The 12955-nt window shown below is 35.8% G+C and overlaps 1 protein-coding gene across 6 annotated transcripts in view; it reads left to right on the forward strand.

Annotated features, from left to right (window-relative positions):
* Window positions 1–12955, forward strand: part of arid1b (AT rich interactive domain 1B (SWI1-like)) — a 68808-nt gene that overhangs the window by 47756 nt on the left and 8097 nt on the right. For 4 of the 6 annotated variants that reach the window (XM_043219053.1, XM_043219052.1, XM_043219054.1 and 1 more), the window contains 7 exons: window positions 650–992; window positions 2644–2784; window positions 4409–4536; window positions 5308–5414; window positions 7420–7560; window positions 11221–11430; window positions 12497–12710. In XM_043219053.1, the coding sequence (XP_043074988.1) occupies window positions 650–992; window positions 2644–2784; window positions 4409–4536; window positions 5308–5414; window positions 7420–7560; window positions 11221–11430; window positions 12497–12710 (1284 nt within the window). The remainder of the gene's footprint in view (window positions 1–649; window positions 993–2643; window positions 2785–4408; window positions 4537–5307; window positions 5415–7419; window positions 7561–11220; window positions 11431–12496; window positions 12711–12955) is intronic. The other 2 variants (XM_043219056.1, XM_043219055.1) reach the window with 2 other exon arrangements.

Here is a 12955-nt window from a genome sequence, read left to right on the forward strand (position 1 = left end):
AATTTGGCTGAAATGTGTCCAGACTTCACTGCCTTCCAATGCTTTCCCACAAAGATCTGATCATTTGACTGCCTGAGAAGAAACAGAGAAAGAAAAGAATTATGTGTGCAGAATTTAGACTTGCTTTTAGATCAAAATGGACCCTATTTACATTTTATTTCCAAAAAAATTTATCATTTAATATTGTTGTTTCAAGTGTGTATTACATCTTTCTGTGGAATACAAAATAAGGTCATTTTATGAATATCCATCACATTGTGACTCCTAAGAATGTCAGCATAAAACTACATATGGCCCACTGATCAAACAGAAGATCAAAGCTTTTGCTTTCAGATATTTAAGCAATTTTGACTAATATTGTGACTGCTTTTGTGTGTTCTCCTTTTGCACCATCCTGTGAATCAGTAAAATAACAAATAAAATAAAATATTAGCACTTAATTAAGAGATTCGGACTCTAAACTGAGTAACATGTCAACATTTATTACATTGTAAATACTTTTTCTGGGTTGTGTTTATGATTTTTTTTAATCAAGAGGTAGAAAATATGTAACGGAGGGGTTTTAACTCTTAAAAGGGGTAATGCATATTTTTTTAAGTTTCTCTCATTGTGTTATTAGGGCTTTTACAATAGTCTTGTTTATCTCTAGGTAATTACCCACGCCCTCCTAACTATGGCGGAGCACCAGGTGCCAACTACAGCGGCCCCGGCCCAGGCATGGGCAACAGTCTTGGCATGAATGCCAGCAGTCCAATGCACGGGCAGGGTCCAGGGCAACCCTGTGGCTCTGTGACCACAGCTCGAGGACCAGGGCATGCAGCCGGAGGCCGGCCGTATCCAGCAGGCTCCAGTAGTGTGGCCCCAACCTCACCCAACATGCCTCAGTCTGCTGGCCCAGGAATGGGTCCACCTCCTCCCAATGTCAGTCGGAAACCCCACGAGAGTGGCCCTGCATCTGGCCAGCAGAACCCAATCCCCTCTGGACAGCCCAGGTAAATCAGAGCCTCGATTAAATCTCCCCCTGCTTCACTAGAACAAAATCTCATGTTTGGTCTAGACTGCATAAATAGTTATTAGTTATGCCATTTGTTATTAAAAATAGCATTTTATACCTGTATGATTATGATTTTTTTTATCCAGTGAAACTCAAAAAACCAAACAGGTTTTACTTGGTTGTATGAAAAAATAACACATTTCAGTTTTTTTGCAAAATATCCACAAAAGAAAGATCATAGAGGGTTAATTTTTGGGTGAACTATCACTTTAGGAGATTAAAGATTAAAATAAAAAATTATACAAATGTATTATACAAATACTAATACTAGTATCCGGATTTCTTATCACTTTATAGGTTCTGTTCATTTAAGCTTTTCTCAGGAGCTGTATCGTAACCAATTATGTAAACTCTCTGCTCTCGGTCAGTGTTAATTGAATTAAAATAATGCCAGCTGTTGTCTGGATTATGTTGACATAAATACTGTAGCTTGGTTAATTGATGATAAGATAAACAGGCATATTATTTAAAGAACAATTGTTTTAATAAAAACAAATGAGCGATAGATATTAAATACAACCCTAACAAATTAAATACAGGTGTAATTAAACTTAATATGATGATTTAGTGTATTTATTCATAATGTCACATTTAAATTATTACTATGCATTGCAATTTGATATTTAAGAATTTATTTAAATGTCTAAATACTGCATATTCAATTATTTATGACGTTTCAATTATTTATAAAGTTTTAATGAGAAACATGTGAGGCAAGAGTGGAGAGAGAACAGCAAGTGTGTGTGAACTGAATCGGTAGAGCTGTCAAATGATTTAAATCCATAAATCACATCCAAAATTAAGATTTTTGTTTACATAAGGACTATATGTATGTATGTTTGTGTGTGTGTATATATATATATATATATATATATATATATATATATATATATACATTTATATTATCATATTATATATTATACATATATATATATTTCATATATAAACAACTTTTTTTCTTAAATATATACATGCATGTATTTATAAATACATAATAAATACAAAAAATGTTTATTTTGGATGCGATTAATAAGAATTAATCATTTGACAGCACTAAGATTTGGTACCATTGTTAAAGGGATAGTTCACTTAAAACCTAAAATTATGTAATTATTTCCTCACGCTGAAGTACGTAAAGGAAGATATTTTAAAGTATTCGGGAAATCAAACTATTTATTAAGGATGATTCAAACAGGAAAGAATCTCCTACATGTTACATGATACAATTTGAGGGCGAGTAACTAATTACAACATATTTTTTTTTTATTAAACTAACTATTCAGAATTGATTCCGATAGATGTTTAATAAAGACGTTTGAATTATTACCGTGTTGTCATATTCACCATACCTTCCTGAAGCATCGGTCCTTCTTTGTAACTTTTATGCACGTTCATTAAGTCATTTTGCTTATGCCTCACTGGTTGGCTACTACTCAGCAGTCTATTCGGCAGTATGTCTCCAAATAATGCTGAAGGCGGCATTTGGGACAGGGCCAAACATGTAATTACTCAGTGCACCTTTGAGTTGTCATTTCTGTTGAAAGTGAACAAGCACCAAGGAGAATTTTATGCTCTTCCCCCTGCTTCAGGCCTCCCTTTGGCAGGTCCCCTGTATACCCTGGCCTGCCTGGGCCTGGGGGACGGCCAGCCTCCTTCCCTATCCCTCACCCCCATCACCCTCACTACAGTTCTGGGCAAGGCCAGGGGCAGCCTCACGCTGAGCTGTATGGGTAGGTTCAAATTCGGACCCCTGGCTGGATGGCTTTACTCTGCTTGAGTCTGCTCGCATCCGCTAGAAACGACACAAGCCAAGCGCTCTGCATAAGCCTCTCCTTTCTTCTCCACAACAGCTGTGTTCTGCTCTGAGCATTTAAGAAATTTAAGGATATCGTTTTTACACAGACAGATGAAGCATCCTCTGGAGAGTTTAAGAGGAAGAGGAAGGCTGGAGAGTGGTTCTCCAAAAAATAGAAATTCAAAGATTGTGTCTTTCCAAACCTGTATGCTGTTATTTTTCCCGCTGAACAAAAAAAGGGGAATTTTTTGAAAGCCCATTTCCATTACAAGAAAAAATCTGTCCTGTTCCAAAATGAACAGAAAAAAAATACTGTACAGAAATCATCATACAACTTAAAGGGGTCATATGATGCGACGTCAGGATTTGAGGTATTTGGCCAATCACAACACACAGCATAGCCGACCAATAAGAACACACCTCTCTTTTCAGTAATATATGTTATGTGGAAAATAAAGTGTGTTTTTTAACCTTAAATTGCATAAAACATTGCATTACACTAAACAAAATCATCATATGACCCCTTTAACATTGTACAGCTTAACAGCCTCTGTCGATCTTTTTTTACATTAAGATTTAAAATTGGTTTATTGACAAGCACATCAAGTCACAGGATTGACATTTGGTATTTCCCAAAACAGCACATGTGATTAGAAATGGAGAAAAGGAATTGAGAGCTGTAACAAAACTAAATGTGACTTATATTTGACTTTTATATTTCAGTCTGTTTTATTTTTAAAAATGAAATGATCACAATAACTTTCACAAGGCATGGATTGCAGAGAAAAGCTTTGTGATTATTATGTTGTCTCCTCGTGTTTAAATATATAACAGCATATGAGTTTGGAACAACATGGACTGTTTTTTGTGTGTACTTTAACATATGCTGATTTATTTATTAATTATTCATATATTCTTATTCACAAAAATGTGTAGTTTCTAGTAGGACTGTCGTATTTTGCCCAAAAAACCATATTCCAGTTATTTTTAGTGCTGACATATTGAACATTTAAGTTTTTGTTTGTGCTTTTGGAGAGTAAGTAAAACAAAGTCATATTAAAACAGCACAAATCATGTTCAACAGAGTGTGCAAAGATTTGAATTATTATTTTTTTTTGCTCTCAGACTAAACTTGAGAGGTGTAAAAACAATATAATGAGCTATAAATATGCTCTGGGTTACACCCGTTTTAATGATTCCATAAGATCATATGCTGTAATTAAAATGAATAATTTTGTAACCCTAGTGCAGTTTTTAGTTAGAGTTCAGGTGTGATCCTCAGATGAAAAGTTATACATGACTGTGACATGAGGATTGTTTTTATTTAACACTGAAGGTCTTGTCATATAGATCACACAGGAATCACTTCTTTTTCCTTTGTGTATTAATTCTGAATGTCTTAACCCACTCTACTTTCCCTGCATATTTGTTGCTTGCCAGCTAAAACAAAATAAAGAATAAAATAAAAGAAATGTACTAACACCTTACCAACTCTTGACATCTTAAACAGCCTCTTAAGCGCTGCTGGCGTCCTCATGTTTGTGTGTTGTTGTCCATAGGCCAGGCGGGTATCAGGGTGGGTCCCACATGCTTGGGATGGGTCCTGGAGGCCCCTACAACCATCCACCGAGCAACAGCTCAGCTAGGATGACTCCTCAAGGACCGTCTTACAACACAATGCCCACAGGTGCGTGGTTAGAGTATTCACTGATATATTCATGTTGCATATCTTCATTCATGTGTTTTTCATTAATAATTCAATATATATATATATATATATATATAAATTCTTTGTCATTATCAATGTTAAAAACAGTTATGTCGCCTAGTATTTTTGTGGAAAATCTATACGAGGTCAAAGACAAAAGGGTTTAACCATAAAAAATAGGTGTAATACTGCTTTAAATTGTTGTTGTTGTTGTTGTTGTTTTTTTTACAGAAATATTGTCACACTTCATGACAATGTAACATTATTTTAACCAAATTTTGACATTTTTGATTCTCTAAAAACGTATTTGAAACCTCAAAAGTAGACACTTACGTTTTATGTGCTTTCAATGGACATAAAACCTTTTGTGGATTTCTTGTGATTTGGACCCACATACATTTTTTTCAGGATTTTTTGGTGTACAGAACAGCATTTATTTGGAATAGGAATATGTTATAGCATTATAAATGTTACATTTGGTCAGTTTTATGCATTCCTTTTGAATGAAAGTACTTATTTCTTAAAAACCTATTTAAACTGTGGTGTGTATCCAGTCTGTTCTATAGTATTTAAGTATTAAGCATAGTATTTTGTTTTAAGAGATATTATATAATGCCGGGCATTTGCATTGCACCATGTTATGGATGTGCTGTCACGGTATAGATGCACATACACCTTTGTTTGGAGTGTGTTGATCAGATGTTGTGCAGATCTCTGGATGTGCCGTCTAAGTGTCAGAATCTCCTGTAGGGCCCATGGCAGGCTCAGGGGACAGCATGATTCCCACCGATCCCAAACAGAGAGCGGAGCACAAGGAGGAGGGCAGCACACCCACCACAGAGCCTCCTAAGCCAAAGGTATGAACAAATATTCCTCCCTCAAACTTACTGAGCACGTGCAGAAGATGCTCGCAGATATAACACTACTCTTAAACCATCTTTGTTGCATTCTACGCACAACCTCTGACCTTTACTTCACCCAAACTGTAACTTGAAATAACTTTAAAAACGTTTTGTTTAGTCAACTAAATAGTTCAGTCACATTAAGTAACAAAATTTTTTATAAATATCAGCTATCTTCTGATTGGCTGTGATTGTGTTGTGAAGCATTGTTGACAGACAAATGGTTTGCTGCTGAATTTAAACACTTTAATTATACTGGTTATAGCCTAATTGCTGTAATAATGCCATTACCAAAATCTACGGAATTTATATCTTCAATTTGTAAGCACAAACATGTTCGATGGCGCATAAGCAGAAAAGAAAAACCATTGACATTTTTATAAATCGAAACAGATTCATTATGTGGCCACATTTCTGATTTCATGATCACTTTGGAAAGACTATGGTGATGAGAAATATTTACGCTCTACTGTAGCTCTTCAGATTTATGATTTAGTTATTTATTCTCTCTAAAATGAGCGCTGAAGTGTGTTGTTCTTCAACAGTATTCTTTTCAATGTGTTATTCAGTAAGCAAAGGAATATAATTCTCTCATGTGTCCTAATGAGAGCTCGTGTAAGCTCTGACAGACCTTATTTCAAAATTTTCGAATGTATAACTCGTTCTTTCCCAGTCATTGCCCTTACTTTCATCAGAACTTCATTGTGTCATTAAGTTCAGCTTTCATTTGATTGGTTGAAATATGGCGCACTGGTAGAGCGTTCTCTCTGAACTCGTCTCTCCATTCTCACTTCTGTATGTCAATTTTTTTCCTGTGGTTTTGTTTCATCTGTAATTCGACGCGATGTTTTGTTTTGTCCCCTTACTGATTAGAGGGGAAGTAGTTCTGTCACTTTAAATAATTCTCAGAGAATTGCCTCCGTTTTCATCCTGGTTCACAACAATCTCTAAACTTTTACCCCATGGCATCATTCGGGAGCAGAGCTTGGCTTTTAATGAAACGTGTATAAAACATCACAACAAACAGAAGTGCCTTCAAACGTTGACCTTTACGTTCTGTCCAGCTGGCTGCATTACAAGCTTAATTTTGTTCCTATTTCTGTTCAATTTCTTGTGTGTGTGTGTGTGTGTGCACTCTGTAACAAGTATAACAAGTCCTGACATATAACACAGAGCTGCTTGAAGGCATGAATGGAGCCTTCTTTAGTACAGCTCAGAGTGGTGCCATCTTCAGCAAAAGCCGAGCACAAAAAGAGTGTGACAGAAAAAGATTTGAAGTATTGTACACTAAGTTTGCCAGTCTTTCGCCAAACTTTCTCAATGCTTCTCATGCTACAGACGGTAGAGACACATAGGAGGTTTTTAGGACAGTGAATTGAAGGAGAATGTTTTTTTAACCTATAGGGATCAAGCTATCCTTTTTCACTGACAGGGTGCCAGTACTCATGCCGATGCGCATTTCCACAATCCACTGAGGAAAAAAAAAGTTTCTGGACTGAAAAAAAATAGGCTCTGTACTAGCCCTCTAAACCTGCTGGTTTTGAACCGGGAGCTGCGGTAAAAAAAAAAATCCTCAGTGTTTTTTTTTTCTTTTCTAATTCAAACAGCCGAGCTCCTTTGATAATAGCGAATAATAGTACAAATTATTATTACATTATTTGCTCAGAGACGCAACAAAGGAAAAGAGACAACGTATGTTGCTCAGTATTACTTATTTATTTGAGCGTTTTCATAAAGTAAATAACCCACTTGCATTGTATTCATTTTTTATATTACATCAAAGGCAGCTTGTGATGGTATAAACCTGAATAAAATTACTTTTAGTAAAACAACACAGACTTGGTTCTGCGAGAGTAGTTCGCATCATTTATGTGGTCATGGGGTACAGGTGATCTGAAGACGGTCCTTCCATTAAAAGTGTCTGGGTTTCTTTTTGTCCCCTGTGTGTTTTCCATCACAGGACAACTACGGTTCTCAGTGTGTGTCCCAGCCTCCCACCCCGTCCCCTCTGTCCCCCAGCCCAGCTAGTCTGTCCTCTTATCAGGGGGACGACAGCGATAGCATTAGCAGCCCTGCCTGGCCAAAGAACCCCAGCAGCCCTGTAAGTGCCTCATGGACCTTTTCTATCTTCTATTTTCCTGGTCTTCCTCCTCCTTCTTTGGTTATTTAGGTCTGCTGTTTGATGGTGTGAGCTGTTTTGACTTCAGATATGATGTAATGAGAATCGCTCTTTATGACACTCGAGCGGCTACCGCAAGATTGTTAAGTCTTTTCCAGTAATATCCAGTGAAGGGGGAGCTATTTTAAAACTGTTCATAATAAGATTTTCAACTACAGTCTAGAAAAAAACATTAAATAAATAAATAAACGGTAACACTTTCTATAAAGACCGTATTTATAATACATTATAAGGTTAATCTTAAGATATTATAATGAATGCATATTTATAATATGTTGTATAATTTCATGAATATCCATAAGCACAGTTTTAATGTGTTATATTTACCTATTTACCTTTGTGGTTTTCTCAAACCGCCATAAGTTCAGATATCAGATATATGTAATATCAATATTTTCGATGGTACCCTCTAACAGCTGTTGATAAGTAACTTTGCAATTACATGTCAACTAGAGTATTAGTAGTGTCTGCTAAATAAATGCTAACACTTTATTTTAACGGTTCCTCAACGGACATACTGGGGATGCTTAGTATGTCTGTGAACATTCTACATAAGTGTACAAATACTTTTAGACAGTATATAATAATCACATTTTTCTTTTCAGTTAAAAGTATTAGCTAGCTCACATTAGCCTCAAAATTAGCCTCACAGGAAACGCTTAAATAAAACTCAGCACTTAGCATGTCAAGATACGATATAGTCCAGAAGTAGATTTAATATGGTGTTCATAGAAGTTATAATCACAAATACGTAAATATTATAATGTATCATTATATTTTTAATAAGATATTATAACACATTATAAGATTTTTTTATAATGCATTTTGCATTCAATATAATGCCTTAAGCATACCCTTATAATGTGTTATAAATTCGGGCTTCATAGTAAGCGTTACCAAATAGATCAGAATCACATAGAATCAGATTTTACAACAATACATTGATAAAGAACAGAAAGTTATTATTTCTTGACTTAATTGAGTTATTATTAGCCATTAAGCTGATTGCACAATACAATGTGACAAAAATTGCGAATAAGTAGCTAGTCAATCTAACAGCTAATTGATTTTAAGAACAGCTGCGATACAATGTAGTCATTAGTTTGTTTTTTTCTCTAACACTGTTAACGTTTCTTTCCTATAATACTTCTGCCAATGTTTTTAAATGATTACATTTTATTCAAAATCGATTCATCTCACAGTAGATGCTAGATACTCAGGCAAAAGGAAATATCACCCTTATGAAATGCATTCAGGAAGAGGGATTAGGGAAGACTTCACAGATAACATACATGGTGAATCAGATTGTCAGGACAGTTTTAATGAGAAATCAGTTTTTGTCGTTTTGTGAGGGTTTAAGCCCCGAATCATACGAATGTTAAACAATGTGGTGACTCGAACTATTGGCAAGCTAAAGCGTTGCACCCTATGCCAAACATGTTATTTGGCTAGTGCCACCTTAAAAACTGGAAAAAAAAAACATTTAAGAATTCTTTGTACAATCCACATTAAAGGGTATCTTTTTTGAGTCTCTTGAATGTATTAAAGAGATACTAATTAGTATAAGAGAGTACTAATTATGTTACTAAATTACAGATCCATTACTCATCATCATGTCATTCCAAACCCAAGACTTTCGGGGTTACACTTTATTTTAAGGTGTCCTTGATAGATAGATAGATAGATAGTTCTAATTAATAATTAGTAATATTATTTAACTACATGTACTTACTATATGGCTAGGGTTAGGATTTATTGTTACTGTTAATAGTAAGTACATGTAACTTGTGTAACAAGGACTTCTTAAAAGTTACTGACTTTTGTTCATTTTCAAAACCAAACAAAATGCATTTTATTTAAACCGGAGATATTTCTGACACTCTATTCAACGAATACATCAAGCATTAAAAAGACAGCATAAAAATGATTAATAGGGCTTAATCTAAGGCATGATTGTTATATGAGGAACAGAACGAATTAATAGTAAAATTAAATGTTAATTCGTCAAGATCATATATGTTAAACAGAAGTTCAGCTGTGTTTGTTTGATGCATGAAAACAACTTTCAATGACTTTGAAATTTCTGAAGTTTCATTACAAGATGAATGAACGTGTCTTGCTAAATGCCATGAGGGTGAGTAAATGATGACATCATTTACATTTTGTGTGAACTAACCTTTGTAACATGTTCACAGTTTTAAGCATTTTGCAAAGTCTTCACAGTAATAGTAGCTCCAGTCAGTGCTGGTGCAGAGTTGGAGTTAATGTAGTGATGCTTTACCCTGCTGAGTAATGTAATGGCTCATACTAGACACTGCAAATGGATTGATTTCAGCAGAATGTGGTGCGTCGTAAGGACAGAGAAGAAAATAGTTTGTGATGATCTTCCATCGTGCAACCAAAACTCTTAAAAAAAAAAAAACTAAAGTGCCTATAATTATGAGGGAAGGGAAAGGGAGTCCCCAACAACAGGTTAGGGTTAAAAACACCTTATTTTCTCGATGACTCCCAAATGATTCGCTCAACAATTAATTTTTCCAAACCCCACTCGGTATTCGTTTTAAAAAATAACTCTTTTCAATGATTCAGAGTCAGATAAGTTTATCCACAGTGCACTTTGAGATTTAAAACAGCTTCCATTCACTTAAAGCTGTGTTACACACTGCATGAAATGCATTCTGTTGTAGGCACATGTTAACTAGTAAGAATATTGAAAAAAAAAATGGTCAAGTGGAGTTTTTGAGAAGTCTATATCCATCATAGCTAGTGTATAGACATCCTAAACCAATGAAATCACCTTCTTGTTTAGTTAAGCACAAGATACCATTGACCAGTAGCAAACAGGCAGTGTTTGGGTATGTTACTTTCAAAAAGTAATTAAACACAATTGCTAATTATATCATCAATATTGTATTGAAATGCCTTTACTAATTGCTCTATCTGAAAAGTCAAATGTTACTCAGTAAGTAACATAATTATTCAAATCGCTATCATACGGCTTACAGGATTACATAATCAGATTTAGTTTTTTTATTTGAGTTCGAACAAAGTTGACACTTCAAGCTTTCATATATGGGAAAGACTGTAGTTTCCTACGAGAGATTAATTAGTTAGATTTAGATTTAAAAGTACGCACTTTAAGCTTTATATAGATATATTTCTAGATTTGATTGATTTTAGCCTTATCTGTATGGTTTCTCTGTGTATCAGAAAAACTGAAAGTGAATACGCTGGTGCACAGATTTAAAGATTTTAGATTTAAAATTCAATATTGATTTTAAAATTATTTGCATAAATTATTTACAGCATGTAAGGCAAATACTGTATAAGTAACTGTAATTAAATGACCAAAAATGTTAATTTAATTACAATAACGTGTTACACCCAACACTGCATACATGCAGTACCATGCAAAACACAGTGCATCACAATCTGTACTTTCTAGGTAGCTGTCAAAATGGAACATAGTGAGCAATGTGGATAGCATTTACTCTTAGGACAAAGAAGGATGGGATCACAGTATGCGTGCGGGGTGTGTCGGTGGCGATACATCTTACTCTCTTCTGTACCCATCCACTCTAGAAGCACAGCACGGGGAACATGACAAACGAGAAGATAACACGACTGTACGACATGGGCTGTGAGCCGGAGAGGAGGGCATGGGTGGACCGCTACATTGCCTTCATGGAGGAGAGGGGCACGCCTGTCCCCAACCTGCCTTCAGTGGGCAAGAAACCGCTGGATCTGTGCCGCCTCTACCTCTGTGTTCGAGAAATTGGAGGCTTGGCTATGGTGAGTGAAGTCCGGAAGGCTCTTTTGGTCTCTCTGAGAGTACTGCTGTGCGATCGTGCCGGGGTTTTAAAGGAGGAGAGCTTTGAAATGCATGTTAAAGAACTGTGAAAGCTTGCATATCCTTCTTCAGATCTGCCTCAGCCATCAATCACAGACTTCAAAGAAACAGAGGGGGGTTAACTGACAATGCATTGCACCTGCTGATGGTGTTTTTTTTATTTGCACATGCTTTCTGCATTGTTTTAGCACTCTGGATCTCACACAGGGTTTGCGAAGGAACAATATTCTACCAAAAAAAAATTGGCCTGGATACAGAGAGTACTGCCAAGATCGTAAAATACACAAACTGCCCTTTATATCAGGAATTTGCAACCTTTTCAGGTTGTAAGTGTTACACTTAATTTTATGTCTTTGTTACGGTGTAATTATACGTTTAGTAGTAAGTAATATTAATTAACTACATCTCATGTGGTTAGGACTAGCATTTGGCTGATTACTGTTATGCTTAATTTATTGTTAATATAATAGTAACACCTTCAAATAAAGTGTTACCCATTTTTGATGAAATAGCAAGTACACGTTAAATAGTATTACTCAGTATTTATTTAATCACTAACAGAACCTTTAAACTGATTTTAAACACACTATTTACTTTTACATTTCAATGCATTTTTTAGCAAAAAATACGTTTCAACGAGATCAAACAATAAGTAGAAGACCCCCTGCGATAATTCAACAGATCCCTGTTAGAGATCCCTACTTTAAATAGAGCTTTTGTTTACCACAGCAGTCTGTGGGCGGTAATAGCGCAATGCTAATCATGTCTGGCTAAAAGCAATGATGTTTTGTAAATCCTGCGTATTCCATAATGAGTCTCATTTACATGGGAAAGAGGTATATTTATCCAAAAAAGAATTGCATTGAATTGATTTTAAGACGCATATAGCCCGGTTAAGTGAAACTGCTGGTGGCATATCATGAATCAGTTACAGGGTTGGATGGTGGAACTGCTTAGCAAATTGGTTGCATCTTAAATGGTTCTGATTGAAAATCTCTCCTCGTACAGGTCAATAAGAACAAGAAATGGAGAGAGCTGTCCACCCACCTGAATGTGGGGACATCCAGCAGCTCTGCCAGTTCCCTTAAGAAACAGTACATCCAGTACCTGTTTGCCTATGAGTGCAAGGTGGAGCGCGGAGAGGAACCCCCGCCTGATGCGTTCACCATGGGAGACGGCAAGAAGCAGCCACAGCAGGCCAAGATCCAGCCACCCTCACCCGGTGAACAACTTTACAGTATTGCTACGGAGAGAACAAACTGTTAGACTGTTAGACGATCATTAACTAGGCTTCATGTTTTATGTACTAAAGCTAAGAAAGCCCAAGAAGGCAGTTTACAGTGATTTTAAAGTAGTTAAGCATGATATAGAGCTTTATTATATTGAAACTGAGATACAACATCTGAAAGCTGAATGAATATGCTTTCCATTGATGTGCGGTTTACACACATATATATATATATATAT

Source organism: Puntigrus tetrazona, chromosome 20 (genome assembly GCF_018831695.1).
Source record: "Puntigrus tetrazona isolate hp1 chromosome 20, ASM1883169v1, whole genome shotgun sequence".
Lineage (NCBI taxonomy): Eukaryota > Metazoa > Chordata > Actinopteri > Cypriniformes > Cyprinidae > Puntigrus > Puntigrus tetrazona.